Source organism: Rhinichthys klamathensis, unplaced genomic scaffold (assembly GCF_029890125.1).
Source record: "Rhinichthys klamathensis goyatoka isolate OS25496 unplaced genomic scaffold, OSU_Roscu_1.1 h1tg000197l_1, whole genome shotgun sequence".
NCBI classification, from domain to species: domain Eukaryota; kingdom Metazoa; phylum Chordata; class Actinopteri; order Cypriniformes; family Leuciscidae; genus Rhinichthys; species Rhinichthys klamathensis.
The window spans coordinates 1,476,601-1,501,079 of NW_026606723.1; the positions used below are offsets into that span (position 1 = coordinate 1,476,601).

Consider the following 24,479-nt stretch of genomic DNA (forward strand, 5'->3'; position numbering starts at 1 on the left):
AATACATAATTAAACACTGACTCTACGTGTTTGATAGTCAATGTTCTGACTTACAAATGTAGCCTATAATAAAAAGGGTGAAAAAACAAGCTTGGTCATTAAAATTGTGTCCATTTTGCTTTGTGTTATCAATACTTCAGCTATGCTGATGTATTCAAGATAGACAATTATAACCCAAAAATAGATAGGGTAAACAATTTCCAAAAGTCTGCATATACCTTGTTCAGAAAAATAATTCTCTATATTGTTTTGAATCCGTTGAACCTCTATTCTATGCAAATTATTCTATAGTGTGTATCTTTAACTCAAGGTGATGACGACATTGTACTCTGTTGTGATTTTATTGATTTATATAATTATTTCATTCTGATAGGCTCTTCTTGAATATACTAGTTCTGTTTTGACCAATGACATTAAGAGCAAAGTTTTTATTATCCAATCGAATTCGTGCGTTTCAGCGCAGCCAATCGGGAAGCAGTGACGCGCGTTCAAGTATAAAACGTTTCAGATGACGCGTAGTCTCCGCTGAAGTACGACGGACATTTTGCAACGCTCAACAGAAACAAGAAATATCGTTACAAAAAAAGCAAGACGTGAGGAGACACAGGACGGCATTCGACGTACAAAGGAAACCAAGACGAAATACAGATGTTTAAGAGGACTGTGTTGCAACTAATGTTTGTATAATAGTTTAAATTGTGTGGCTAGTACAGCCTTCGACTCAACGGCTCAAAGATGTCGGACGAAGGCGCGAGGGAGGACGCCTGCCGCGAGTATCAGTCCTCGCTGGAAGATCTGACTTTCAACAGCAAACCGCACATCAACATGCTCACCATTCTTGCCGAAGAAAACATCCAGTTCGCCAAGGATATCGTCGCAATTATTGAAGCACAAATTGCCAAGGTTTTTATGAAAATAGATTTATTTTTGTTTTGTTTCAGTCATCGTCTTGTAGCTCGTGTGGCCAGTTAGTTAAATGACGACATGACATGAGGCCAGTAACATGGCGGTAGCACGACGAGTTCGCTAATTACATGGTTTAAATCGACGTAAAACATTATCGTTAACTAGTTCCTAATTTATCATGATATAAATCATTTTATTTATTATCAGTCAGAATGCTCTGTTTTCTGGCTTAGAAAAGAGATTCACCGTTCAACATTATCAAATTAGTCCAGTTGGAGCAGCATGTTTATCTGCTTGTTGGGTTCCAGCTGGTCATAAAGTCGGACTTACTGTTGACGCACATTTGGCTTGAAGTTAATATTCCACGTTTCCCTTCACAATACGATTATGGGATAATGACAGCAGCTCGCTACAGTCACTCTTCTATGATAATACCAATTTGATGTATTGCCTTAAACCAACATTTCAGTAGGTTATACTTTACATTGTTCTTTGTCCATATATAATTATCTGGTGAAATGTAATTAATTTCATGGTTGTATTACTCTTAATTTATCCACAAGAACCCTAGTTATGAATGATTAGACATTTCCGTATTATCTAACTTAATCAACCCAGCGACGTGAGTCATCGTCGTTTTATAGTTTGTATCCAATGTGTACTTTGCACAAATTATAATCTTGTAAAGTTGTATTGATTAGAAATGCTAATATTCAGTACGCTCTGTCCTTGCATTTAACAATTAATCAGATATAAGCATTTGCATACCCATGGTTGTAGTCATGTCTTTTCATCAGCTGGTACACGTGGTTTGCTCCCTATATAGATGGCTGGGTATTTTTTAGAAAATTCGTGGAATTTTTTTATATTTTTGTTTGTTTTCAATCTATTTGAAATCTTGCACTAGTTCGAATAGTCGTGTTGGGCTGCACCATGAAAATGAGTACGCCTGGATTTAAAGTCTTTAATACAAATGTGCGCCATTCAAATTGCTTTGTACTTGAACCAATAAAGGGTTTGGGGTGTTAGATTGCTGAGTAAATTTACATTCTTTTCTGAAATGTTAATAAATGGTATACAATTGTGACAATAAACTATGTGAAATGTCCTTTTGTCTTTATTTCCCAGTGTATTTTTTGTGGTAATGTTTGCTATTGATTTCAGTCTAATCTAAATGCTCTTTAATACAAAAGCATATGCATTGGTGTTGTCCTTTCCAATGACATTCCAATGTCGAATGTGTAAAAATTACTAAAAGAAAGAAATTAAGGAATTTTGCAAAAACAGCTCTCTGCACTGTGGCATGTGGGTCACAACTTGTCAACCTTTTTCTGGACTTGTGTAAAATGTTAAGACCAAGTCCCCCCCCCCCCCCCCCCCCCCAAAAAAAAAATACGAAGATCAAATCTAAACTTGAATTAAAGTGGATCATGGAGTTGAATTCTTGCTCAAGAAAAACAAACAAGTGAAAGGAGCTTCATCCCTTTATTTTATTTTTTTATGTTTAAAGGGCTTGGGCTTCTTGCTAAAAGTCTCTGTGAAACTGGAGTTTATAAAGTGATACCAGTAACAAACTAAATTGTACTGACAACCTAACAAAACAAAAACCTGCTTGATGGACTGAGCATGAAGCGTGGACATTGAAGATGTTTTTTCTTTTACCTGGGACATGGATGTTTTTTGTACCTGCATCTGAACTTTCCCCTGATTTTTGATGGATCTGGTTTTGAGGATTTTCATTTTTCAGTGCAAAACCATGGACTTCACCCTAAGTGCTTGATTTTTGTCTTTTGTGCCAGTATTTTAAATTTAAACTCATACCATTTGGTAACCTCAAACTAACTCAATGTAGTTTTGCATTTCTCCCATGTTGTTCTCTAAACTTGTCAGTTTTCTATCACTTTAGGCGACACCTGGTGAGAAGCTCCCAGTTTTGTACTTAGTGGATTCCATAGTGAAGAATGTTGGAGGGGATTACCTTGAAGTGTTTGCTAAGAACCTAGTCAATTCCTTTATTTGTGTATTTGAGAAGGTACATAATTCTTTGAATTTGTGTCCATGATGTTACTTCTGATTGAACGTCATGTGCTTTGTCCATTTAGAATACTGTGTAGTGCTTATTAATTCCTTCACCTTGATATTGATATATTGTTTAATTCCTTTTGTAGTAATCACATTCATTTTTAATTTTTTTTACATTTTTGAATGCTAATCTATATAGCTTTGTCAGTGTTCTGTGAGAATAAATGGAGGAGTCAGATATTCTTTCCCCCCCTTTCTTTTTGATTCACTTTAGGTGGATGAGGCCACTAGAAAAAGTCTCTTCAAATTGCGTTCCACATGGGATGAAATTTTCCCCTTGAAGAAGTTATATGCACTAGATGTGCGTGTGAACTCTGTAGATCCTGCCTGGCCTATAAAACCATTGCCACCAAATGTGAATGCCAGCATTCATGTCAACCCAAAATTTTTAAAACCGGTAAGCATTAGAGGAGTTCTGACTGATCCTTTAATTTCCAAGGGGTGGGAAGATATGTACTGCTATGGTTTATCTGAAATGTATGCTTTTCTCTTTGCATAGACTGATGAAACATCTCCAAAGCCTCCTGCCCCACAACCTCCAGCTCCGAGCTTGACACAAGAGCAAATGATAAGACAACAATTGCTTGCAAAGCAAAAGCAGTTGTTAGAACTTCAGCAAAAGAAGATAGAGCTTGAACTTGAACAAACTAAAGCTCAGTTGGTGAGTTTAGTAGACACATGCTTTATAACAAGCTGAACTGTAAAGTGTGCTGCAAGTCAGTATTTGCCGTTTTAAAATTATATAATTTGTCAAGAACAGGTGTTATGTAATGGGACTGCATAGAAGCTGTAGTTGGTCTAATGACCAACAATTATGATCAGTATTATAGTATGATCAACATTCTTCATACTTCTTGATGTGTGCCTAAAACACTTTTAAAAGAGAATTGCTATTTTTGTCCTCAAGGCTGCCAGTCCTGCTATTGCTTCAAACCACCATGCCAGTGCTCCAGTCCGTTTCAGTCAAACGGTTCCTGCACCACAGACCAAACCTTGGCTTCCAGCACCATCAGAAAAATTGTCAACCAGAGATCCTAGATTAAATAGACCTGGTGCCACAGCTGTAAATGCAAAGGAACAAGTGATTCATAAGAAGGATAATCAGGTTACACCAAGCTTTCTGAATACATCAGGAAAAAGAGGACAAGTCTCAGCTGAAAGACCAAGTAAGTTGAGGATTCCAAAAAAGGATAACTCTACCGGTGAGGAAAGACCTAAATCTAAGTCCATGTCACCATCTGGAAAAGGTGTCCTTGTCAGACCCAGAGGAATGGAGTCTGAACATTCAAAGGTGGCTGAAGTGAATAAGAAGGACCCAAGGCTACATAAGCAGATGCATGAAAGGACAGATTCAAAAGATGAGGATAAAGAGAAGAAAAGAAGTTCAGAGAAGAAAGAGAAGGATGAAGGTGTCAAAAACTTGGATCATCTAAAGTCCAGGGGCAAGCTTATAAATGGGTCTCTAAACAAGCAAGGAAGACTTGAGACATTTATAAAACAAGATATTAAAGTGAACAAAGCAAATGTTAGAAAAAGGTCTCGGTCAAGATCACGTTCGCCACCGTTACATTCTCCCAAAAGAAAAGAAAGGCGATCATCTCCAAAGAGAAAAACCAGGAGTATTACTCCACCCCCCAAGTCTGGAAAGGCTAGATTAAGTAAACATCCACATAATGATGATGCTTTTCCACCGTCGAGTATAAGAGATGAACGAAGTACTAAGAAAATCCCCCTAGAATCGAGACGATCAAAAAGGCCGCTTGAGGATAGACCTGCTGATCAGAAAGATGGACCACAGCAGAGAATTTCTCCTGCAGAGCATAAAGACACAAAAGATGGGAAGAGGTGGAGGAGTGGATGGGAAGAAAATAAACAGTAAGTGACTGTTTATTTTTTTTTTTTAACTATTCATTACACTGTCCGTCTTGCTAAAATTGAACTTCAACTCAAAGTTGAACCTCATTTAAATTAATAAATTGTGTGTCACAGTCCCAAACAGTCAAATCCAGAGCTTTCAGATGGACGACTGGGCACCCAGAGACACAAGACTTGGAACACTAATCAAAGACCATCCACACCTCGTACACCTAAGCAACATCGTTTGAGTGTTGATAGCAACATACAGATACCAGAAGCACTCAATTCTGCAAGTAAACGCAATCTTTTAAGAAAGGTGTGACAGTTTCATTTTTTAAGTTTCGTAATACAGTTTTCTTGGTCTAATACATTATTACTCTAGAATATTGCTAAACTGGACATTTTTTGTTTCAGGCTAGCAAAAGGCATGCTGAGGGTGAAATATCCAATGATGAATTCCTCAATGTAGCCCATCAAATAAACCAACTCTTTCAGTATCAAGAGGAAAGACAGCGGTCTGACTCTTGGGATGAATCGTGTGATGAGGGAGTGTATCCATCAAAAAAGAAAGGATTGGGAACAATATCTGATGCGGCGCTTTCTTATCTTGAGCATAAGTCCAAGTTGAAAAGAACACAGCTCCTCCGCCCAGGTAAGAATTGTCCTGTTTGTATGTGAATTGTAACTCTTTTTGTTTTTTAATATTACATGTAGTTTTAGATTTTTGTAATTTTATTAAACAATTTTACCATGACAATTACAAACATGCTCTAAGTTGTAAATGTTGTTGGTGTTTGTGTTGGAGTCATAATTTGAAATATTTTCTTATAATCATTTGTCCATCTTCACAGTGCGAAAAGTGGGGCATTCTCCTTTGCATGATATATTGCTCTATCATCCTCATCATGAAGTGACTGAACGATACAGTGAGACCTCAGATGTGCATAAAATGTCTGGTGATGTCATAAAGCCAGTCTTTGACCATGAAGATCCTAGAAGAACTGACAGGCCTCCATCATGTACAGGATCCACTTTCAGAAATTCGCCAAGCCCAGTCAGCTTGGATGGGACCTGTGGAAAATCCACAGTATTGAATTTTGAACGGGCATCTTCTCCAGTTGAAATGGATCAACAGCCTGACGGAGACATCAGCCCACGTTTTGAAAGTCCCAACAGTGTTCACTCTGGTACAGGTCCAGATGATGGTCCAATAAGTGTAGAGGGTCTTCCAAGGCACGATCATTTCTTGGAACAGGGAAGAAGTGGACTAAACCATGATGAATCTCCTGGGAATACACCGACTCACTCCTCAGAAGGACCCATGTCACAGGTGAATGCGCCACGGCATGATGGACCGAATGTTTCTCAACGATTTGATGGATATAAGAGTTCTCAAGCTCCCTTTGATGGGCCACCTAGCCAGATGAGAGAGCCAAGATTAGATGGTCCTCCAATACCTTATGCTCCTCCTCCTCGGTACGAAGGCAATACAGTTGGATTTGATGGGTCTGGTGGGCCCGTAAGGTATCCCGGACATCGCTTTGATGCCCCTCACCGGTTTGAAAGATTTCCCAAAGCCCATGAAAGACCTGTGAGATTTAACAACCCAGCAGTTTCCCACAGGCCAATGAGATACATAGAGCCTCATAACATGGTGAGATTTGACCCTCAAGCCACAATTCATTACGATCACCAGATGCACCAAAACAGATTTGCTAATCCACCAAGGTTCGATAATCCTCACATGTCACATGGTCCACCAGGATACGAGGAACCACGGTTCCCGGCTAGACTAATGAATTTTGATGAACAGCAGGGTCCAGTCAGATTTGATAGTCCGTCAGGTGGGATGCGCTTTGAGAACCCGGTGCAGCCTGAACCCTTAAGATTTGATGCACCTCCTGTTATGCCAAGATATGACCCTCAAGGTCCTCCAAGATTCTGCGGTCCAAATATTCCAAACCAGCTGAGACCACAGGAGCCAACAATGTACGATCAAACTCAGGGTCAAGCTCCTGTGATAAACCCTGCTGTACCACCGCCCAATTTCAACATGCCACCCATTAACTCGTTTGGTGGCCCAGCTCAACAGTTTCCCATGCAGCAAAATGTTTCACAAGCATCCAACTTCAGTGTGCCAGGCCCTACACCAGATTTCCAAGGTTCATTTAGACCTGCTCCATTCCCTGGTCCAGGTGTTGTTAGTGTTCCTCAGCCTGTAAGTATCCCTTACTCAAGATGTCCCTTAGTTTTGAGTTTTCTTGTTAAAGGGATAGTTCATACTTACTTTGTATTTGGATATTTAATGTTTTGTTTATTTTATTTGTCTTGTGTATTTTCAGATGATGGGAGCTCAACCCTTCATGCCACCAAACCAAATGTCTTTCCAGTCTGGTAAGAATGTCTTCATTATTTTTATTTTGTTTGCATATCCTGAAACAGAATCATACACTACTGTTAACTTGTCAGCCTACATTTGTTTTTTATTTTTTTGTTTTGATTGTGTAATGTCTACTTTAGACCTTTTATAGTTTGTGAATTGTTGATTTAGGTTCCCAGTTTCCACAGCCTGAGCCCGAGTCATTCAGGCAAATAGATGTGAACGATCTATTTTCAAAACTTATATCCTTTGAATTAATAAAACCTGCACAAACAGACTCAACCACTGGTATGCATACTGTATTATTTCTCTTCTTACTTTTGGACAATTAATTGCTCTACACTCTTATAATTCAAATGAACCTATTTAAATAATTGTTTTATATAATCTATTTTAGACCCCACATTAGCAATTCAGACTTTATCTGTGCCTGAAGAAGAAGAAGAGGAGGAGGAGGAACAAGAGGAAGATGAAAATGTCCCAGATTTGACTGGCTTTGTTTTGGATGACATGAAACAGTATGAACATCTAGATACTCTTTGGAGTCTAGACAGAAGTGAAGCTGATTGAAATATCTTTATTATTGTGTGACAATGAAAAATAGTTTGAGACCAACTGTTTTGTAAAATTTGTTTAATTTAGGAGACATGACAGCATTATCACCAAACTATATACTGGAATCCAGTGCTATTCCTGCGGCATGCGTTTTACTGCGTCTCAGACAGATGTGTATGCGGATCATTTGGACTGGCACTACAGACAGAATCGTTCCGAGAAGGACATCAGTAAGAAAGTTACACATCGCCGTTGGTACTACAGTCAGACGGTAAGCCGGATGTGGTCTTTTCTCATTCCTTTTATTTAATTTTTTCTGAAAATTGTATTATGGAAATAACTGATGACCTCTTGAAAAGGTGGTCAGGGAACAAAGGATTTTTTAAAAATCTGACATGAAGAAATGCTGTGTCTATTAGGATTGGATTGAATTTGAGGAAATCGCTGATCTTGAGGAGAGGGCAAAGAGTCAGTTCTTTGAAAAAGTTCATGAAGAGGTTGTACAGAAAACTCAGGAAGCAGCCAAAGAGAGGGAGTTCCAGAGTGTAAAAGCTGCTAAGGATGTCGTTCATGAGGTAAGGCAAACTACACAGACTTGTGTGTGTGCTTGTTTATAGTTTATAGTGTCATGAAACCCCCATGTTTTATCACTGGACGTTCACACCTTAGATTTGTAAAAGACTCAAGAAATGGGCGAGCAAAGCTGTGAAAAAGTAGAAGGTGGGAAGAGGGGCGACAACAACCAATAAAACAGACACAGAACACATTCATTATACAGACAAATGATTATTAAAAGATGAGTGGAGGAAAAAAAACTGAGTTGGGGGCACCAACATACACTGACAACATGTCAGAACGCAAAGCTGAACAGGCAGAGGTCAACGAACAGAAAGAGTCTTTTGTGACATTTGAATTCTCTGCTGTAATGCAATCTCATGCACAAAACAGCGCAGTGATTGGATTAAATTCATCCTTATGAAAAATGTGATCCTTTTCCTTATGAGAAAAGCTCCAATCACCTCCGAATTAACGCATATACCTCACTTTTCATGACGTTGGTTTAACTTTGCTTTTTAAACCAGAATAATGAAATTGCTACAAAAAAAACGAGAAACGAGAATGCTGTTGTTTTCATTGATGTACAACATGTGTATCTGTTAACCTCTCAAAAGATGTGTTATGGGGTTTCATGACCCTTTAAGAGAAGGTACTTTAAAAAGTACCTGCCCAACTAAAAACTTCTCTCTCTTCCTCCTCAGCTATGTGATATTTGCCAGGAGCAATTTGAGATGTACTGGGAGGAGGAAGAGGAAGAGTGGCACCTGAAGAATGCCATCAGAGTTGATGGAAAGGTAGGAAATCTTCTAATGAAAAGAGCTGTTCATATGAATTAAAGGTGCAGTAAGTGATTTTTGAAAGTCGGACCGAACACCACAACAAACTTGTAGCCAATTAGCAATAGGGGGCGTGTTCACTCATGATGGGGGAGGAGAGAGAGTAAGCAAGAAGGAGATTTGAATAAAGACTGTTGAAGGAGAGATGGCTGAGAGAGACGATACCAAAATAAAAAGCTCAGAGGAATATTACTGGAAAAAGAAGGGTTATGATCAGGCAAGAGCTCTAGGACCCTCACTAATATTAGATAAGCTTTCCACCGCTGGAAAGACCTAAGTGGGAAGACCTGAAACCAGATGCAGAGGTTGCGTTGTTTCTGCTCCCAATGTGAGTAACATTGGTGTAGAGCAGTGGTTCCCAAACTTTTAACAGGCATGTACCCCCTGAGACATTATAGATCTTCCGGAGTACCCCCAACACCACCAATTGTTAACAAGTTTTTTATTTATTTATTAATATTTATTTTGATCAATTTTGTCGAGAATAGTGAATAGAATCATAAACATGTGATACAAATCTCATCAAAAGTTTATGTATATCCATACTCCCTTAATAAAGCTCCAGACATTAGAAAAATATCAGTCTACACAGTTTTATATTCAATATGAGGGAAATACACATGTGACGTGACACAAATCTTTTAGGTGGCAAAATATTTTTTTGTAATTCTATGAACTACACTGTGCGAAACAAAAGTAATACTACCCACCGGATGAGGGTCAGCCTCCACAGAACATAAAATATTATTTTTATTACATTTTTCTTGTTCGCATTTGAGGAAAAAAACAATGTTACGGATGTGACAGTTCTCCGTTACGGACATGACCGCTCTGAAAGCGACTTTAAAACTTTCACAGAGACCTCAAACAGAAAGCACAAAGCCTTTCTTTAAACTGAATTTCATTTTTTATTAATTGTATCTTAATTTTAATTAATGTTTCATCAACCAATTGCCTGGATTTAATAAATAAGTAAATATAGTAGAAAATAGATCATCATGACACGGAGGCGCCGGCACGTGAACTGGACTCTCGTCTAATAAATGAACCGAAACACAGCGTATAAGGTACTTGCCTCACAGACCTGAGAAATATATAGAAAGCTTGAAATGTCTACTTTGACAGAACAATTCAAAACGAAAGAAATCAAACTCTCTGCTTATGTAATCCGTATGAAATGTGCATTTCTCTCTGGCGCGTTTACTACTGCGAAGATCGCGAGTCAACATCGCCAACTTCATCTTTGCAGCCGACACTGACAAACACTTGTTTATTAATAAACAATTAAAATGTCTCCTTGCTATATTTGACAATCATAATCATGCCGGTTCTTTGTGGCAGCTTTTAGGTGCTTTATTGGTAGCGCCACCCTTGCATGTTACATGAATGCGTCACCACTGCATCAGCACCGAAAACATGATTTTTTTCAAATCTAAAATCAAAAATCGTGATACGAACCGAATTGTAGGTTTAGTCTATCGTTACAGCCCTAGTAAGATGAGAAAGCAGGAGTTTAGTCGTTTGTCATGGTTGTAAAAAAAACAATGGCTGTCAGAACATCTTTCCCAAGCGCAAACCAGTACAGAAGTAATCAATAAATTATCGGGGAGGATCATGCCTTTTTTCACAATCATTTTGGAGGGTCATAGAAAAAATTATTGCTGGCGAAGGGAGGGTCAAGTCTTTTTTGACTACAGATCTCAAAACTCCTCCGGTAGCCCCTTAAATAAAAAACGAACAGTCCCTTAGATCTTTTTTTGCGCACCCCCTGAAATCAGTCCACGTACCCCTGGGGGTACGTGTACCCCAGTTTGACAACCGTGGGTGTAGAGTGTGTGCTGCTGGCGACTAACAACAAACCTTGCTTGTATATACACTCACCTAAAGGATTATTAGGAACACCTGTTCAATTTCTCATTAATGCAATTATCTAATCGACCAATCACATGGCAGTTGCTTCAATGCATTTAGGGGTGTGGTCCTGGTCAAGACAATCTCCTGAACTCCAAACTGAATGTCAGAATGGCAGGGTATCCGCGGGGTCTTGAAAAGTATTAAAAGGTGATAAATCAATTTTGGGAAAATTAAGACCCTTAAAAAGTATTAAAAAGTCTTATCACGGCTTTATAAAGTCTTAAATTTTGAAAGTATTTTTTCTAGGGATGCCCCGAATATTCGGCCACCGAAAATTTTCGTCCGAAAATAGCCCAAAAGTGCATTTTTGGTTTTCGGCCGAAAGACTTTTATGATGTGAAATGTTGTGATGACGCAAACAGAAACCGCGACCTGCACGTGCTTGTCTGAAGCAACATGTCTGCGGTGTGGACGTATTTCAGTATATCTGAACCCGCGAGGAGACGGAAGCCTTGTTTATTTCGCCTGCCTCTGCAGCGCGAGTCTCCAAAGACAGCGCGCGTAACGTTACCTCTCCAAACGGTCGAGGCGACTTGACGCGCTCGCCGTTGTACTATTCTTTGAAACGACAGGGGACGACTCAAGTAACTGTCCTCTAACCATCAGGAATCGGTGTAAAGAAGAAAGATAAACACGTGACAATGTTTATTTTTTAGTAGCCTACCACCACCAATTCAAAAATAATCATGTAAACCTGAGATTATTACTTGTGACATTACAACAAAATATGTATAGGAATATGTACTAAATTAACGCTCTCTTAAATATTTTCTAATTTCACTAAACATATTTCATTAAGTTTCGTGTACATTTGTATTAAACATGGACCTTTGTTCATTAAAATGGCTTTTTATGCTAGTATATGCTCATTTTTAAAATGTAATCAACTAATTTAGACGTGCAAACTGGGTGCTGGTGTGATAAGTTCGTGCTCAGCTTTGTTTTTATGAGAGAACATTTAATTTTAAAACCTTTCTGCAGGCCAGCAGATTATTATTTAATGTACACATGAGTGGGGTCAAGTTAAACATTTTAGTTTGAATTTTATTTTATACTGTGCATTGTGCTAAATAAATATTTGCATAATTTGTAATGGATTTATTCTTTGAAAATGTTAATTTGTGCAATTGCAATGCCTTGATTTTAGTAAAGTTTGTACACAGTCATAACCATAAATGCAATGGTACTTATAATTGGCATAATTTCTTTCGGTGTTTCGGTTTTCGGTTTTCCGGCCTTGGGTTCCTCTTTTACGGTTTTCGGTTTCGGCCAAGAATTTTCATTTCGGTGCATCCCTAATTTTTTCTGAATTAGCTGTCCAACAGTTTGAGTCCCAAAAACATCGTAAAAGTGTGTGAATTTAGTAATTTTTATAAAAAAAAAAAAAAACGAAGAACTGAGGCACATGTCAGCATGATTGTTGTTGAGGGTGGAGCAAAGTTTTGTTTTTTAATAAACTTTGCTTTGATTTACTATCCCATCCTATTTGATTTTTTTTTTATCAGAGTGGTATATAGTCTTTATCACAAACTAAAACTGTTAAGTTAAAAGTATCACTGATGTAAATGGTTACAGCTTGAAGTGGCGGTGAGGTATTAAAAAATATTGAGAAGGTCTTGAAAAAGTCTTAAAAAGGTATTAAAATTAACTTCAAGATTCCTGCATATACCCTGAATGGGAAAGAAAGGTGATTTAAGCTATTTTGAGCGTGGCATGGTTGTTGGTGCCAGACGGGCCGGTCTGAGTATTTCACAATCTGCTCAGTTACTGGGATTTTCACGCACAACCATTTCTAGGGTTTACAAAGAATGGTGTGAAAAGGGAAAAACATCCAGTATGCGGCAGTCCTGTGGGCGAAAATGCCTTGTTGATGCTAGAGGTCAGAGGAGAATGGGCCGACTGATTCAAGCTGATAGAAGAGCAACTTTGACTGAAATAACCACTCGTTACAACCGAGGTATGCAGCAAAAGCATTTGTGAAGCCACAACACGCACAACCTTGAGGTGGATGGGCTACAACTGCAGAAGACCTGCAAGAGTTTAAGACTGGAAAAATGTTGCGTGGTCTGATGAGTCTCGATTTCTGTTGAGACATTCAGATGGTAGAGTCAGAATTTGGCGTTAACAGAATGAGAACATGCCCTAACAGAATGAGAACATGCCATCATGCCTTGTTACCACTGTGCAGGCTGGTGGTGGTGGTGTAATGGTGTGGGGGATGTTTTCTTGGCACACTTTAGGCCCCTTAGTGCCAATTAGGCATTGTTTAAATGCCACGGCCTACCTGAGCATTGTTTCTGACCATGTCCATCCCTTTATGGCCACCATGTACCCATCCTCTGATGGCTACTTCCACCATGTCACAAAGCTCTAATCATTTCAAATTGGTTTCTTGAACATGACAGTGAGTTCACTGTACTAAAATGGCTCCCACAGTCACCAGATCTCAACCCAATAGAGCATCTTTGGGATGTGGTGGAACGGGAGCGTCGTGCCCTGGATGTGCATCCCACAAATCTCCATCAACTGCACGATGCTATCCGATGCTAACCTTGTTGAATCAATGCCACATAGAATTAAGGCAGGTCTGAAGGCGAAAGGGTGTCGAACACAGTATTAGTATGGTGTTCCTAATAATCCTTTAGGTGAGTGTATTTTGTGAACTTTTTTTTTTTTTTTTGTGCTTGTAGTTTGTTCTTCATCTTCGCTTTATTTTGCTTTGCTTCTGCTATGATAAGAGACACTCTTGCATTGCATGTTCGGAGCAATGAAGGGAGGGGTGTTTGTTTAGGTTGATTTCAAATATCAAGTATTTAACAAGTTTGAAAAATCGCATACTGTACCTTCAATAGCAGTGGCTTTGATGTTTGATAAAAACAATTGTTTTCCCCCCTCTTTTAGACATATCATCCCTCATGTTATGAAGACTACAAAAATGTAAGTGTTGATTTGTAGTTTGTCTTGTTTGTACTTCATATGGAGAATGCCATAATCTTAACATGCATCACACCTACATATTGAAGTCCTGTGGCTGAAACATGCTGTATTTTGGATTCTGCTTTTGTGTAAAGCTTTATTTCATTTGTGTAAAATAATTTCTATGTAGGCAATTAAAACACTTCCCTTTTTTTGTAGACATCCTCCTTTGTGGACTGCACACCCTCACCCAATAAAATGCTTACAGAAAACCCTTTAACCGCTTTCCTGAAACAAGAGCAGGGTGATGAGGTGTCATGCTCCAGTATTAAAGAAGAGCCCCCCGAGGACGATACGGATGCACCAATGGTAGAAGAGGAGGTTCAGGTTAAGTTAGAAGGCGAATCACAAACCAGTGCAATTATTTTCTAACTCTGCTGCTCTTTAGCCACTTTTTTGTGGTTACTTTAGCTGGTCTTTTGTGTTTTTGTAAAGAAGGATATTTTTATATTGCAGTGCTCTGGGGCCGGGACCTCAGCTAGTCACTTTAAATACATTTTTGTATTTGTATTTGCCTGCACTAATCAGGTATTTTTTGCCATGTGAATGCCCAATGAAATGTACTGCAAAATATGTACATTTGTGGGTAAATGTATATGTATAATTTAATTTATAAATAAAGATATTTTTGGTATTCTTTGTGTAGTATTGATAAAAAAAAAAAAAGGTTTGAATTTTTTGGGTTCTCAGAATGAGACATTTGTTCTAACTTTGAGAATGGTGAACAGTGGTTGAATACTAATTTATGAAAGACTTTCTTTTTTTTTTTTTTTTAAACTAGGGAAACCCCTTTTCAGTAATTGATAATCCCCTAAATCCAGGTGTGGGGCCGATTGTAAATTATAAATATTATGAGAATTTCCTTGTCCTCAATATGTAAATAGTTATTTCAGAGTTTACTACTGTATTTGGTTCAGAGTAATGTGTTTAGTTCAAAATGGAAAAAAAAAAATTCAGGGTGTTTTTTTTTCTCTCCTTTTGCAGAGGTTTCAAAGGGCAATTTTGCTTTATGCGGAATATTCAATAAAAATCTAAAGAAGAAATAGTGTCGTGTGAAAAGTGATTATTGTGTGTTTTTTGACTGATTTAAAGTTGTCATTTTATGCATAATCCTAAATAAAGTTTCAGTGCTAATGGAACATTCTCTGTTCAGTTATTCTGTCCTGAATATTACAATATCATGTGTGTCTGTTTGAATATTATGCGTCCAATAAAATTGATAACTATATTTAAACTATTTAGTTTAGCACTCATGTTAAAAGAAACCCTTCAACAAAATTTATTTTACTTTAGTAGAAAAAACCTTGCTCAACCAACATAGTAAAAGCTGTTCATATTTCCATATGACTTCTTTTCGAAGATAAGTTACAGTGATATGATGGAGGTCTAAGATCCAGAACCAGTGTGATATTGGTCTGGTGGTCTTGGACCCTCAAAATGGACATTGTTGATGATAAATGAATAATGTGCTAACAAAAAACTAAATCAAGCTTATGTGGTCATTTTAGCCGTATCATTGCTAACAACTTGATAATTGTTATTACTAACATAAATGTTTGAATTAATTTATTACCAGTGTGCGCTATGCTTTGTAAAGGTACAATGTAACCCATTGAGAAAATGTTTATCCTAATATGTAGAAAATACAATATCTTATGCTTCAAGATATTAAGTGAAATGAAGACTCCAATATATCAGATTCAGTTTTAATAACCTTTAACATTCCATAAAAAATAAGAATTTCATGGTAACTTTAAATACATTTACAAATACAATGTAAAAAATGTGGCATTGTCCAAAATCTTGAGCATTTATTGGCAATATTAAAAAAAGACAATTGTTGGAATTTCTGTGATTGAGCTGTGTTCACACCATGTCGTATTAACTGTAATTAAACATTCTATTCTGAGCTGTTGAGGTGGTCCAGCGGACATATGGTACATCAGAGTTGAAAATACGATTTCTAAGAGGATGTGAACACTTTTTACAAATCAGAACCTCGAAATATCAACTTAGCATGAATGCACTTTGGTCTGAAGCAGAAATGCCCAAACCAGGACATGTGGGCCAAAGTTGGCCTATGATGACTTTTGATTTGGCCAACCATGCCATATAATCTAAATTCTGGTCTAAAAAAAATAAACAAACAGATTTATGATTCTCACATGAAAAACAAGTAATATTGAAATATCGAAAATATAATAAAATAAATATACATTAGCATGATTAAAACAAATGGCAAAACTTTTTAGATAAAACTCTGGCCATTAAATCTCTCCCAGTTTTGTGAGATTCATTTCCAGAAGCGATAGAATCCCAAGGCAATTGCCAAGCAGGTGAAGATGCATGCTGTGAAAAATAACAACAATGATAAAAAAAATAAAAAAAATAATTCAATTTACAGTTTAGATTATGTTCTTATAAAAAGACATTTAAATTACATCAACAACCTAAGCCACTAACAAAGCACTTGATTAATTTATTTATCTGTTATCAAATTCAGTGTCTTATCTGAAGGACTTGCAAACAAGTCACACATCAGTCAAATATATGTACAGAATCACAGATAGCTGTCATCTGTTTGAAAAGAATCTTCAGTACGTACCTGCAAGATATCTAACAGTCTCTAGCTTGAGGGATTCCAGGAGGGTTTTCAACGAGGCTACTTGTATATCTATTTTCTTTGAAGTTTCCACTGCTTCACTCTCTATATCTGCATTCTGTAAAATTGAGGTTAAAAATGACTTTGTAATAATATGTGTATCGATTTGGATATGAATAATTGCAATAAAAGCTTAAAGTAATTACACTGAATAGAAAATTCTTCCTGGTAAATCTTAGTGAAAACATGCTGTATGATCACAACCATTTTTTAAACCTTACCTTTTTTTGGAATTCTGTTCTAACCTCCATAAGTTTCTTCTCTTGTTCTGTAAACTGGAATACAAAAAATACTGTGAAAAAGAAAAAAAAAACAATACAAACAATACAAACAGTTAAAATGTTAAACATACACATACCATGTCTGTAACTCTACTTCGCTCCAGATTAATGTCTAACTTTGCATCTGCTCTGATTTTTTGACTTTCTTCCTTCAATGTAAACATAAAAAAGAAATAAATAAAGCTTACATTAAACAGAAACATGTATTGTGCAGAATGGTTATTGAAATTCACACATTTTACCTACCAGTAGTCTATTCTGTATTTGCTCCAGCTCTGTTTTCATTTTCTAAAGTGTGAAATTTTAGAGAAGGTAAAGAACCAAATTAAACTTCAACAGGTTTTGTCTTTAATTTTGTATTTATTCTGATTATAGAGCCAAAAACAAAGGATGAAATTCAGGTTTAAACTTTATTCTTACTGCATTTTCTGAACGCAAGTTGGCAAATTCACTCTTCTCCAGGATAACCATGTCTTTCCTGATAGCGTCTAGATGAGCCATGATTTGTTGTAGAGCTATTTCCTAACGCAAATGAAGAAACCATATCATTCATTGGGGTTCATTAAAAGTCATTTTTGCTGACAGCAGTTTTGTTATTCATTTACCTGATGGGCTCCAGTGACCATGTCTCTGTATACAATGTCCATATTGGCTGTGGTAAGTGTCACCAATGCTGAGACAATCACTTCTGCTTGCCTCTTCTCAAAGCCTGGATTACATATGCAGGGTAGAATGTAAAATAAAGCATATTTGAACAATTATCTAACAAAACTGCCCAATTTTTCAAGATCTATAAGCTAGGGATGCACCGATATGACATTTTGGCCAATACCGATCACCGATAATTCTTTATATTTGAAAGCCGATAACCGATATATTGGCCGATAAATCTAAATCCAAATTTTTATATAATTTTTGAGAGCATGATTACAAAAACAAGTCTCACCATTAAAAGCCATAAAAGCCATGCCATGTTAAAAGTACACAATTATAATGTTCTCATTATTAAATTGTATGTAGCTTAGATGACAGACTTGCACAGCACATGTTGCACTTAACTATTTTTCTTTTTTGAAGTGATTTCAATCATATTTCAAGCGATTCTAAACCATCATGACGAACAGTGTGCATCTGAAGTCTCTGAGCTGAAGGAAATAATCCATTATATATTGGCTTTAATATATGAGATTTCTTATCGGGCTGATAATAACGATAACATTAAAAATTAACATATTGGCCGATACTGATGTAGTGGCCGATATATCGTGCATTCGTAAAATGAGCATATAAAACACTTAGTAAATGTAAATAAATTGTTTTAATTTCAAATATCTATTTTTAATCTTACATGCATGCATACATCTAAATGTTAAATATAAAAAAATCAAGAATTTAAAAATAAATTAGATGAAAATTAATACAACATAGTAAAATAGATAGTAGTTAGATTTTACGAAATAAATATTTCAATGGCTTGCCCATAGGCTACATACCGCTGGATTCCAGCTCTTTCACGAGCGCATGGGAATCAAACGTCAGTTTCCTCTGCTCCAGTGGCGTTAACTCCACTTTTCTCACATCATATGTTTTGAAAGCAGTAGTTTTATGCAATCCTGAAAGGAAACATACGTCTGGTCTGTAAGTCCTTGAATTGGGTTAAGTTACTTACTTTACTGCACTGTCAGTCGGTCGAACAACACTTACCTCTCCGCTGACACATTGGTTGAAGGTTGAGTTGATGCATTTTTAACAGCGAGGAGAACTGGTATTGTCTCCGTATAAATGTTCCCCAACATGACATTGTTTTATAAAAAGTTATATGGCTAAACTAAATAAATATAGGATTATTGTGTGAATGGAATTGTAATGGGCCTTTAGCTTCTATACTTTTTGCAAATGGCTCAGCAATGGCAAAGACGAATCTATTCTGGTGTGTCCTTCCTCTTGCATTCAGGGCAGAACGTCACTGTGTACACACCTTTCAGGGTCAAGTCGATTAAAAAAAGCTCCAGATCTCTTCGTTTACTATGTGGTTTCCTGGTTTGGTTCAGTCTATGACGTTTCGATAGATTGTAAAAGAAGGTGGAGTTCCTGAAGTCGTACTGGTAGACTAGAGTAAGTAAGCAACTAGAAAGGCAGTTTAGCATGAAACGCTTAGCGGCCCGGATATTTGTCTCAAAAAGCGCGACGGCCGCGGGTCTAAATAATAATTTCCATCTTTCACTGTATATTTTTAAATAAACTGCTATTAAAGTTTATCGTTGTGATAATTAACATAAATTATTATCCACCGCAGACCGCTACGTTAAAGACTTTTCTCAGCGCTGTTAAAGAGATAACTTTCACCCAAAAATGAATATTTTGTGATCATTACTGATGTTGTTTCCAAACCTGTATGAGTTTATTTCTTATGTCGAACACAAAAAGAGATATTTTAATGAATGTTGGTAATCAAACAGTTGACAGTAGCCAGCGACGTCCATCGTAGGAATAAAATAATAATAATAATATGGACATCTGTGTTCAACAGAAGAAAGAAACTCATACAGGTTTGGACATTAGTCCAGTCATTTTATGAAAAAAGGGTAGAACAAATTGCACCAGAAGCAAACTCAACTGATTTTGTATCCTCATCCTCAATGTCTAGTAAGGAAGAAAAAAAGCCCCGAAGAATCCCATTAGGGGAAAGTTTCGAAAAAGACCCAAATATTCATTCGCCTATTCATTCTTTTTCTCACGTGAATAGGGTAGAAATTCTAACCTTTAGATATCACCATAAAAATGACTGAGTTGATTACTTACATCAAGAAAAACAGAAAATGTAGTTGTTTGAAAAAAGTTGTTTGAAATTTCTTAACATGGGCAAACGGTGCATAATCTAGTATGTGTTAATTTGCATAAATACCACAAACAGATCTAAACCAGATCTAAACATGACCTGGTACAGCCAGGTGAAAATGTCTTGTGTCTTTTTCGAAACTTTCCCCTAATGGGATTCTTCTTGGCTTTTTCCCCCCCTTACTCAGAAGCAAACTCAACTGATTTTGTAACCTCATTATGTCCTGTTGCAATTTGTTCTAGGTTGACCCCCATTTTGGCTTAAAAAAACTGGACTGAGTAAATGATGACAAATTTTTCATTTTTGGGTGACCTATCCCTTTAAGATTGACCAATCACAGTCGTTGTGTGTGCTGGATTGGATAAGAGATTTCTGAGGCTGATTTTATTTTGTAACGACCAGCTTTCGAATTTTCAGATTAAAAAGATTATAATTTTGAGTGTAAAAATCTCCGTCGATATACCAAAAACGTCCTGATATATAAGTTTGTCTTAAAGGAACATTGCGCTTTGAGCCGTCATGGGCCCCCTGCTGGAGAACTTGATAATGTCAGCAACTTTGTGCCACACAAAGGTTGTAATTCGCCATTTAGAAATAAAGTTTTCTTCTGTCAAGGAAACTGTCATGGCTGCGCCCATGCCTAACGATCATAGCTGTTTTTTTGCTTTGGCTCTCTGTGTTTCATTTCTCAAATGTCTTTTGATAAATGCCTAGTAAGTGAAATTTTCCGCACATTAACGTTATATATTTTTCCTCTCTTGTGATCACCACATTCAAAGCTAAAACTCCTTGATATGTTGGACGAGCGAGCAAATACTCGAGATTCATTCATTCTGTCCTCCTTTAACGAAGTGGAAATAATTCCGTTGCGTCACATAATGTCCAATAATGTGATGTAACATTTTAATTAAAAATCGTTATATTTCAGCCACTCTACGGACTTTGAAGTACATAGGAACTGGCTTGCCCTGACTCACAGTCTGCCAGTATCACAGTGGTATTATGAGGTAGTCATATGGATTACATACAGTTTTCATACAATTATGTAACACATAAGTTACACACGGTTTTTATTTTGTGGTTTATTTTATATATTTTCAGGCAACATCTGAATGGACATTGGATTATCCTCCCCTGTTTGCTTGGTTTGAATATGGACTTTCTCATATTGCCCGATTTTTTGATAAGGAGATGCTGGTTGTTCAGAATCTGAATTATGCAAGTCCAGCCACAGTCCTGTTCCAAAGGCTGTCAGTCATTGCAGCTGATGTGGTCTTGATTTATGCTGTTAAAGAGTATGTAGCTTCTACATGATACTTATTTTAAAAAATATGTTACTTATCTTTGCACAATTTGATCAAAACAAGTAGCCTAGTTTTTGTACCGTTGTCTTTTTATCCTTTAAAGATACTTTTACAGAAAGACCATATTAGGGGCTTGCTAATGTTGAATCTGGGATGAAGTACATTGTACTTTTCTAGATGCTGCAAATGTTTGCGAGAAGACAAAGGAAAGGACCTTCTGGGAAAGCCATCTTTCATTCTGACAGTGTTAGTACTGTGGAACTTTGGCCTTCTAATTGTTGACCGTATCCTTGGAGATCTTGCACATTAATAAGCCAAGTCATGCATGCCCTGCTGTGGCTCAGACATGCCATTTTCCTAACCTGAAATTAATTTCACTTGACTAAATTCCTGCAGATATTCATTTTCAGTATAATGGCTTCCTGTTTGGAGTTCTACTTCTATCAATAGCAAGACATTTCCAGGTATTGGTTCTAATTTCTGTGTGGTAATTAGAGAGTTTTAAGACATAACTAATATGGAATTTTATTTAAATTTGTATCATACATGTGTTTTATTTGAATTTCACTTGGACTTTGTTTTGACTCAGAATGTCTTTATGATTTTCTGTGTTGACAGAATAGACACTTAGAGGGGGCTTTGCTGTTTTCAATACTTCTAAACTTGAAGCATATATATCTATACATCGCTCCTGCATACGGTATCTTCCTGCTGAGATGTTTTTGTTTCACCCAGAACAATGCAGGTAAATAATGGTCTTTGTCAGAATATCGGAAAAAATATTAAAAATTACAAATTGTTTGATCAAAAATACACAAAAACAGTGACATTGTGAAATATTATTACTTTAAAATATAATTTATTTCTGTGATCAGTCCAGTCTTCAGAAATCATTCTAATATGCTGATTTATTATCAATGTTGGAAGCAGTTGTGCTGTTTCCAACATGATGATAATTGAGTATCAAATCAGCATATTAGATTGATTTCTGAAGGATCATAAAGACTGTAATGGCTGATGAAAATTCAGCTTTGCACCACAGAAATAAATTATATTTTAAAGTATATTTAAATAGAAAACCATTATTTTAAATTGTAATAATATTTCACAATATTACTGTTTTTTTCTGTATTGTTGATCAAATAAATGCAGGCTTGGTGAGCATAAGAGCCTTCTTTCGAAAAAACCTTAAAAATAGTCATGTTTCCAAACTTTTGACCGGTACTGTATATTTTTCTTATTTTTCAGATGGGTCTTTGCAGTGGAGAGGATTCAGTCCCTTGCGACTGGTTGCACTAGGAACTATTGTCTTGACTACTTTTGCAGTGTCTTTTGGACCCTTTATAGCACTGGTTTGTAACCGGTATATCTAACATATAAAAAAAATATTTTGATGAATAGAAAGTTCAAATGAACGGCATTTATTTGAAATGGCTGAATCAAAGTATTAATTTCTTTTAAAAAAAAGAAAAAAAAATTGTTTTTATTTTATAACAGAGGTTCACTAATAAATTGTATTGGTCTTTAATAGGGTCAGCTTCCACAAGTCCTGTCACGACTCTTCCCCTTCAAACGTGGCCTGTGTCATGCGTACTGGGCACCAAACATCTGGGCGCTTTACAATATAGCAGATAAAGCTTTTTCCATTCTGGGTGTGTTCAGTAACTCCAATGATTGTGTTGTATTACTGTAGATAAAATAGAAACAATAGATAGATTAATTTGATTGTATGTTTTATGAGAGTGTTTTTTTTTATCCCTTTTTTTACATTGATTGTTACTGATTCACTTATTCAGGTGTGAAATTGAAACTGCTTGACACAAACACACTTCCCAAGGCCTCGATGACTGGTGGTCTGGTTCAAGAGTTTCAGCACTCTGTGCTTCCTTCAGTTTCTCCTTTAGCAACCCTTGCTTGTACGTTACTGTCAGTGTTGGTGAGTTCTTTTTGATTTCCATTGTTACTCTGAATATAGACAGAAACTATAGTGTATACCATTTTTGTCACTTTGTTTCTTGCAGCCTGCTCTTCTCAGGATATGGCATAGACCTGATGGAGCGAGAGGATTCTTGCGCTGCCTTGTCATTTGTGCCCTTGGATCCTTTATGTTTGGTTGGCATGTACATGAGAAAGCCATTCTGATGGTCATACTTCCTTTAAGGTGATCCTCTGATGATGGTATCCTTACATAAGCATGTCCTGCCAGCCACCTACTCTCAAAAACAGTTTCTTGTTTTTCAGTTTGCTCGCTGTGGAGAGTAGAGAAGATGCCAGGATTTTTCTTATCCTCAGTATTACTGGTCACTATTCCTTATTTCCACTCCTCTTCACAACCCAAGGTATGTCGCATTTAGGAATATTCCACTCATATACAAAAAGCATTTTTTATAATTCTTCACTGATTATAATTCTTAAACATTTCCATTCTCAATTCCAGAGTTGCCCCTTAAAATATTTATAATGTTGCTGTTTACAATCTTCAGTTTCACTTCCCTAAAAACGCTGTTCAGGTCAGTATTTAAAATGGGATTATTGGACTTGATGTTTAATTAAACGATTGGTAATGTAATTCATTCTTTATGCGATTTTTTTTCAGGAAGGGTGGGTCTTTGTTGAACCCGCTGGAAGCCACGTATCTCTTGGGCTTGATTCCTCTGGAGCTCATCTGTGAGTTTGTTTACCCGCTGACAGTCTGGCAGAAGACGTTCCCCTTCCTCCCTCTGATGTTCACCTCAGTGTACTGCGCACTGGGAGTGACATATGCCTTCATCAGACTATATATTTCATTGCTGACATGTTCAGACACCACTAAAAGGATCAAAACACAGTGAATCAGAGGCTAGGTTTAATTTCTAGAAACTGTTTATTTCTGTTGAGTTGGACAAAAATGTTTTGTTGGACCAAAATTATAGATTTGTAGATATCTCAGGATTTGTTTGGGGATGGTTTGTGGGAGTATCTCGGTACTCAGCTGTTTATTACTTTATTGAATATAGACTATGGATACAAATGTTTATTTTTGTTGTATTTTGCTCATTAAACTTTCCTATAACCTGCAGCGTTTTTATTGTTAACTAAAACAAAAATTACAAAAAAAGTGAATTGAAATAAAGCTGAAATAACTTAAAGCTGCAGTCCGTAGCTTTTTTGGGGTTAAAAATTATCCAAAATACATATTTGAGAAAATACATAACCAGCCAGTGTTCAAAACTATCTGCTTGCCTTAGCTCGATTCAAAGCGGTAAGCTTGTATTAATGTTTTTAACTCCAGTGGTACTGGTGGATTTCCGCGGGAGATTCGAGCATGTCTTTGCGTCATTATGTCACAT

The 24,479-nt window shown here is 36.8% G+C and overlaps 3 protein-coding genes across 4 annotated transcripts; 2 read left to right on the forward strand and 1 right to left on the reverse strand.

Moving 5' to 3' along the window:
• The first annotated feature begins 502 nt into the window (after positions 1 to 502).
• Positions 503 to 14,698, forward strand: pcf11 (PCF11 cleavage and polyadenylation factor subunit). The gene is made up of 16 exons (XM_056263025.1): positions 503 to 903; positions 2,813 to 2,938; positions 3,203 to 3,385; positions 3,488 to 3,649; positions 3,896 to 4,863; positions 4,978 to 5,161; positions 5,260 to 5,497; positions 5,697 to 7,063; positions 7,188 to 7,239; positions 7,397 to 7,513; positions 7,623 to 7,743; positions 7,868 to 8,051; positions 8,200 to 8,355; positions 9,040 to 9,132; positions 13,990 to 14,025; positions 14,224 to 14,698. The coding sequence occupies exons 1-16, from the start codon at positions 736 to 738 to the stop codon at positions 14,434 to 14,436; spliced, it is 4,368 nt and encodes a 1,455-aa protein (XP_056119000.1). The 5' UTR covers positions 503 to 735; the 3' UTR covers positions 14,437 to 14,698.
• A 1,318-nt stretch (positions 14,699 to 16,016) lies between these two features.
• Positions 16,017 to 19,088, reverse strand: ccdc90b (coiled-coil domain containing 90B). Of its 2 annotated transcripts, XM_056263102.1 has the most exons (9): positions 18,706 to 19,076; positions 18,501 to 18,620; positions 17,613 to 17,716; positions 17,428 to 17,529; positions 17,254 to 17,295; positions 17,085 to 17,156; positions 16,948 to 17,001; positions 16,670 to 16,784; positions 16,017 to 16,413 (listed from the first exon to the last, which is right to left on the reverse strand). In XM_056263102.1, the coding sequence occupies exons 3-9, from the start codon at positions 17,652 to 17,654 to the stop codon at positions 16,358 to 16,360; spliced, it is 483 nt and encodes a 160-aa protein (XP_056119077.1). In that variant the 5' UTR covers positions 17,655 to 17,716; positions 18,501 to 18,620; positions 18,706 to 19,076; the 3' UTR covers positions 16,017 to 16,357. The 2 variants fall into 2 exon arrangements, with proteins under 2 accessions (XP_056119077.1, XP_056119078.1); XM_056263103.1 differs by lacking the exon at positions 17,085 to 17,156 and having other exon boundaries at positions 18,706 to 19,088.
• A 1,322-nt stretch (positions 19,089 to 20,410) lies between these two features.
• Positions 20,411 to 24,208, forward strand: alg8 (ALG8 alpha-1,3-glucosyltransferase). Its single transcript, XM_056263026.1, has 13 exons — positions 20,411 to 20,559; positions 20,775 to 20,853; positions 20,948 to 21,141; positions 21,328 to 21,434; positions 21,547 to 21,614; positions 21,769 to 21,895; positions 22,399 to 22,502; positions 22,682 to 22,802; positions 22,947 to 23,086; positions 23,172 to 23,311; positions 23,392 to 23,489; positions 23,588 to 23,660; positions 23,747 to 24,208. Exons 1-13 carry the CDS (start codon positions 20,471 to 20,473, stop codon positions 23,979 to 23,981), a joined length of 1,575 nt encoding a protein of 524 aa, XP_056119001.1. The 5' UTR covers positions 20,411 to 20,470; the 3' UTR covers positions 23,982 to 24,208.
• The last annotated feature ends 271 nt before the right edge of the window (positions 24,209 to 24,479 follow it).

Excerpts from the sequence above, each read along its gene's own strand:
- pcf11 (XM_056263025.1), top strand. The coding sequence starts at position 736 with ATGTCGGACGAAGGCGCGAGGGAGGACGCCTGCCGCGAGTATCAGTCC. Across the intron at positions 4,864-4,977 it reads GGATGGGAAGAAAATAAACA|TCCCAAACAGTCAAATCCAG; the intron begins GTAAGTGACTGT and ends TGTGTGTCACAG. Across the intron at positions 5,498-5,696 it reads AACACAGCTCCTCCGCCCAG|TGCGAAAAGTGGGGCATTCT; the intron begins GTAAGAATTGTC and ends CCATCTTCACAG.
- ccdc90b (XM_056263102.1), bottom strand. The coding sequence starts at position 17,654 with ATGGACATTGTATACAGAGACATGGTCACTGGAGCCCATCAG. Across the intron at positions 17,530-17,612 it reads TGGTCACTGGAGCCCATCAG|GAAATAGCTCTACAACAAAT; the intron begins GTAAATGAATAA and ends CATTTGCGTTAG. Across the intron at positions 17,157-17,253 it reads AAATACAGAATAGACTACTG|GAAGAAAGTCAAAAAATCAG; the intron begins GTAGGTAAAATG and ends TTTACATTGAAG.
- alg8 (XM_056263026.1), top strand. The coding sequence starts at position 20,471 with ATGGCTGCGCCCATGCCTAACGATCATAGCTGTTTTTTTGCTTTGGCT. Across the intron at positions 21,142-21,327 it reads TTGATTTATGCTGTTAAAGA|ATGCTGCAAATGTTTGCGAG; the intron begins GTATGTAGCTTC and ends GTACTTTTCTAG. Across the intron at positions 22,503-22,681 it reads TTGGACCCTTTATAGCACTG|GGTCAGCTTCCACAAGTCCT; the intron begins GTTTGTAACCGG and ends GGTCTTTAATAG.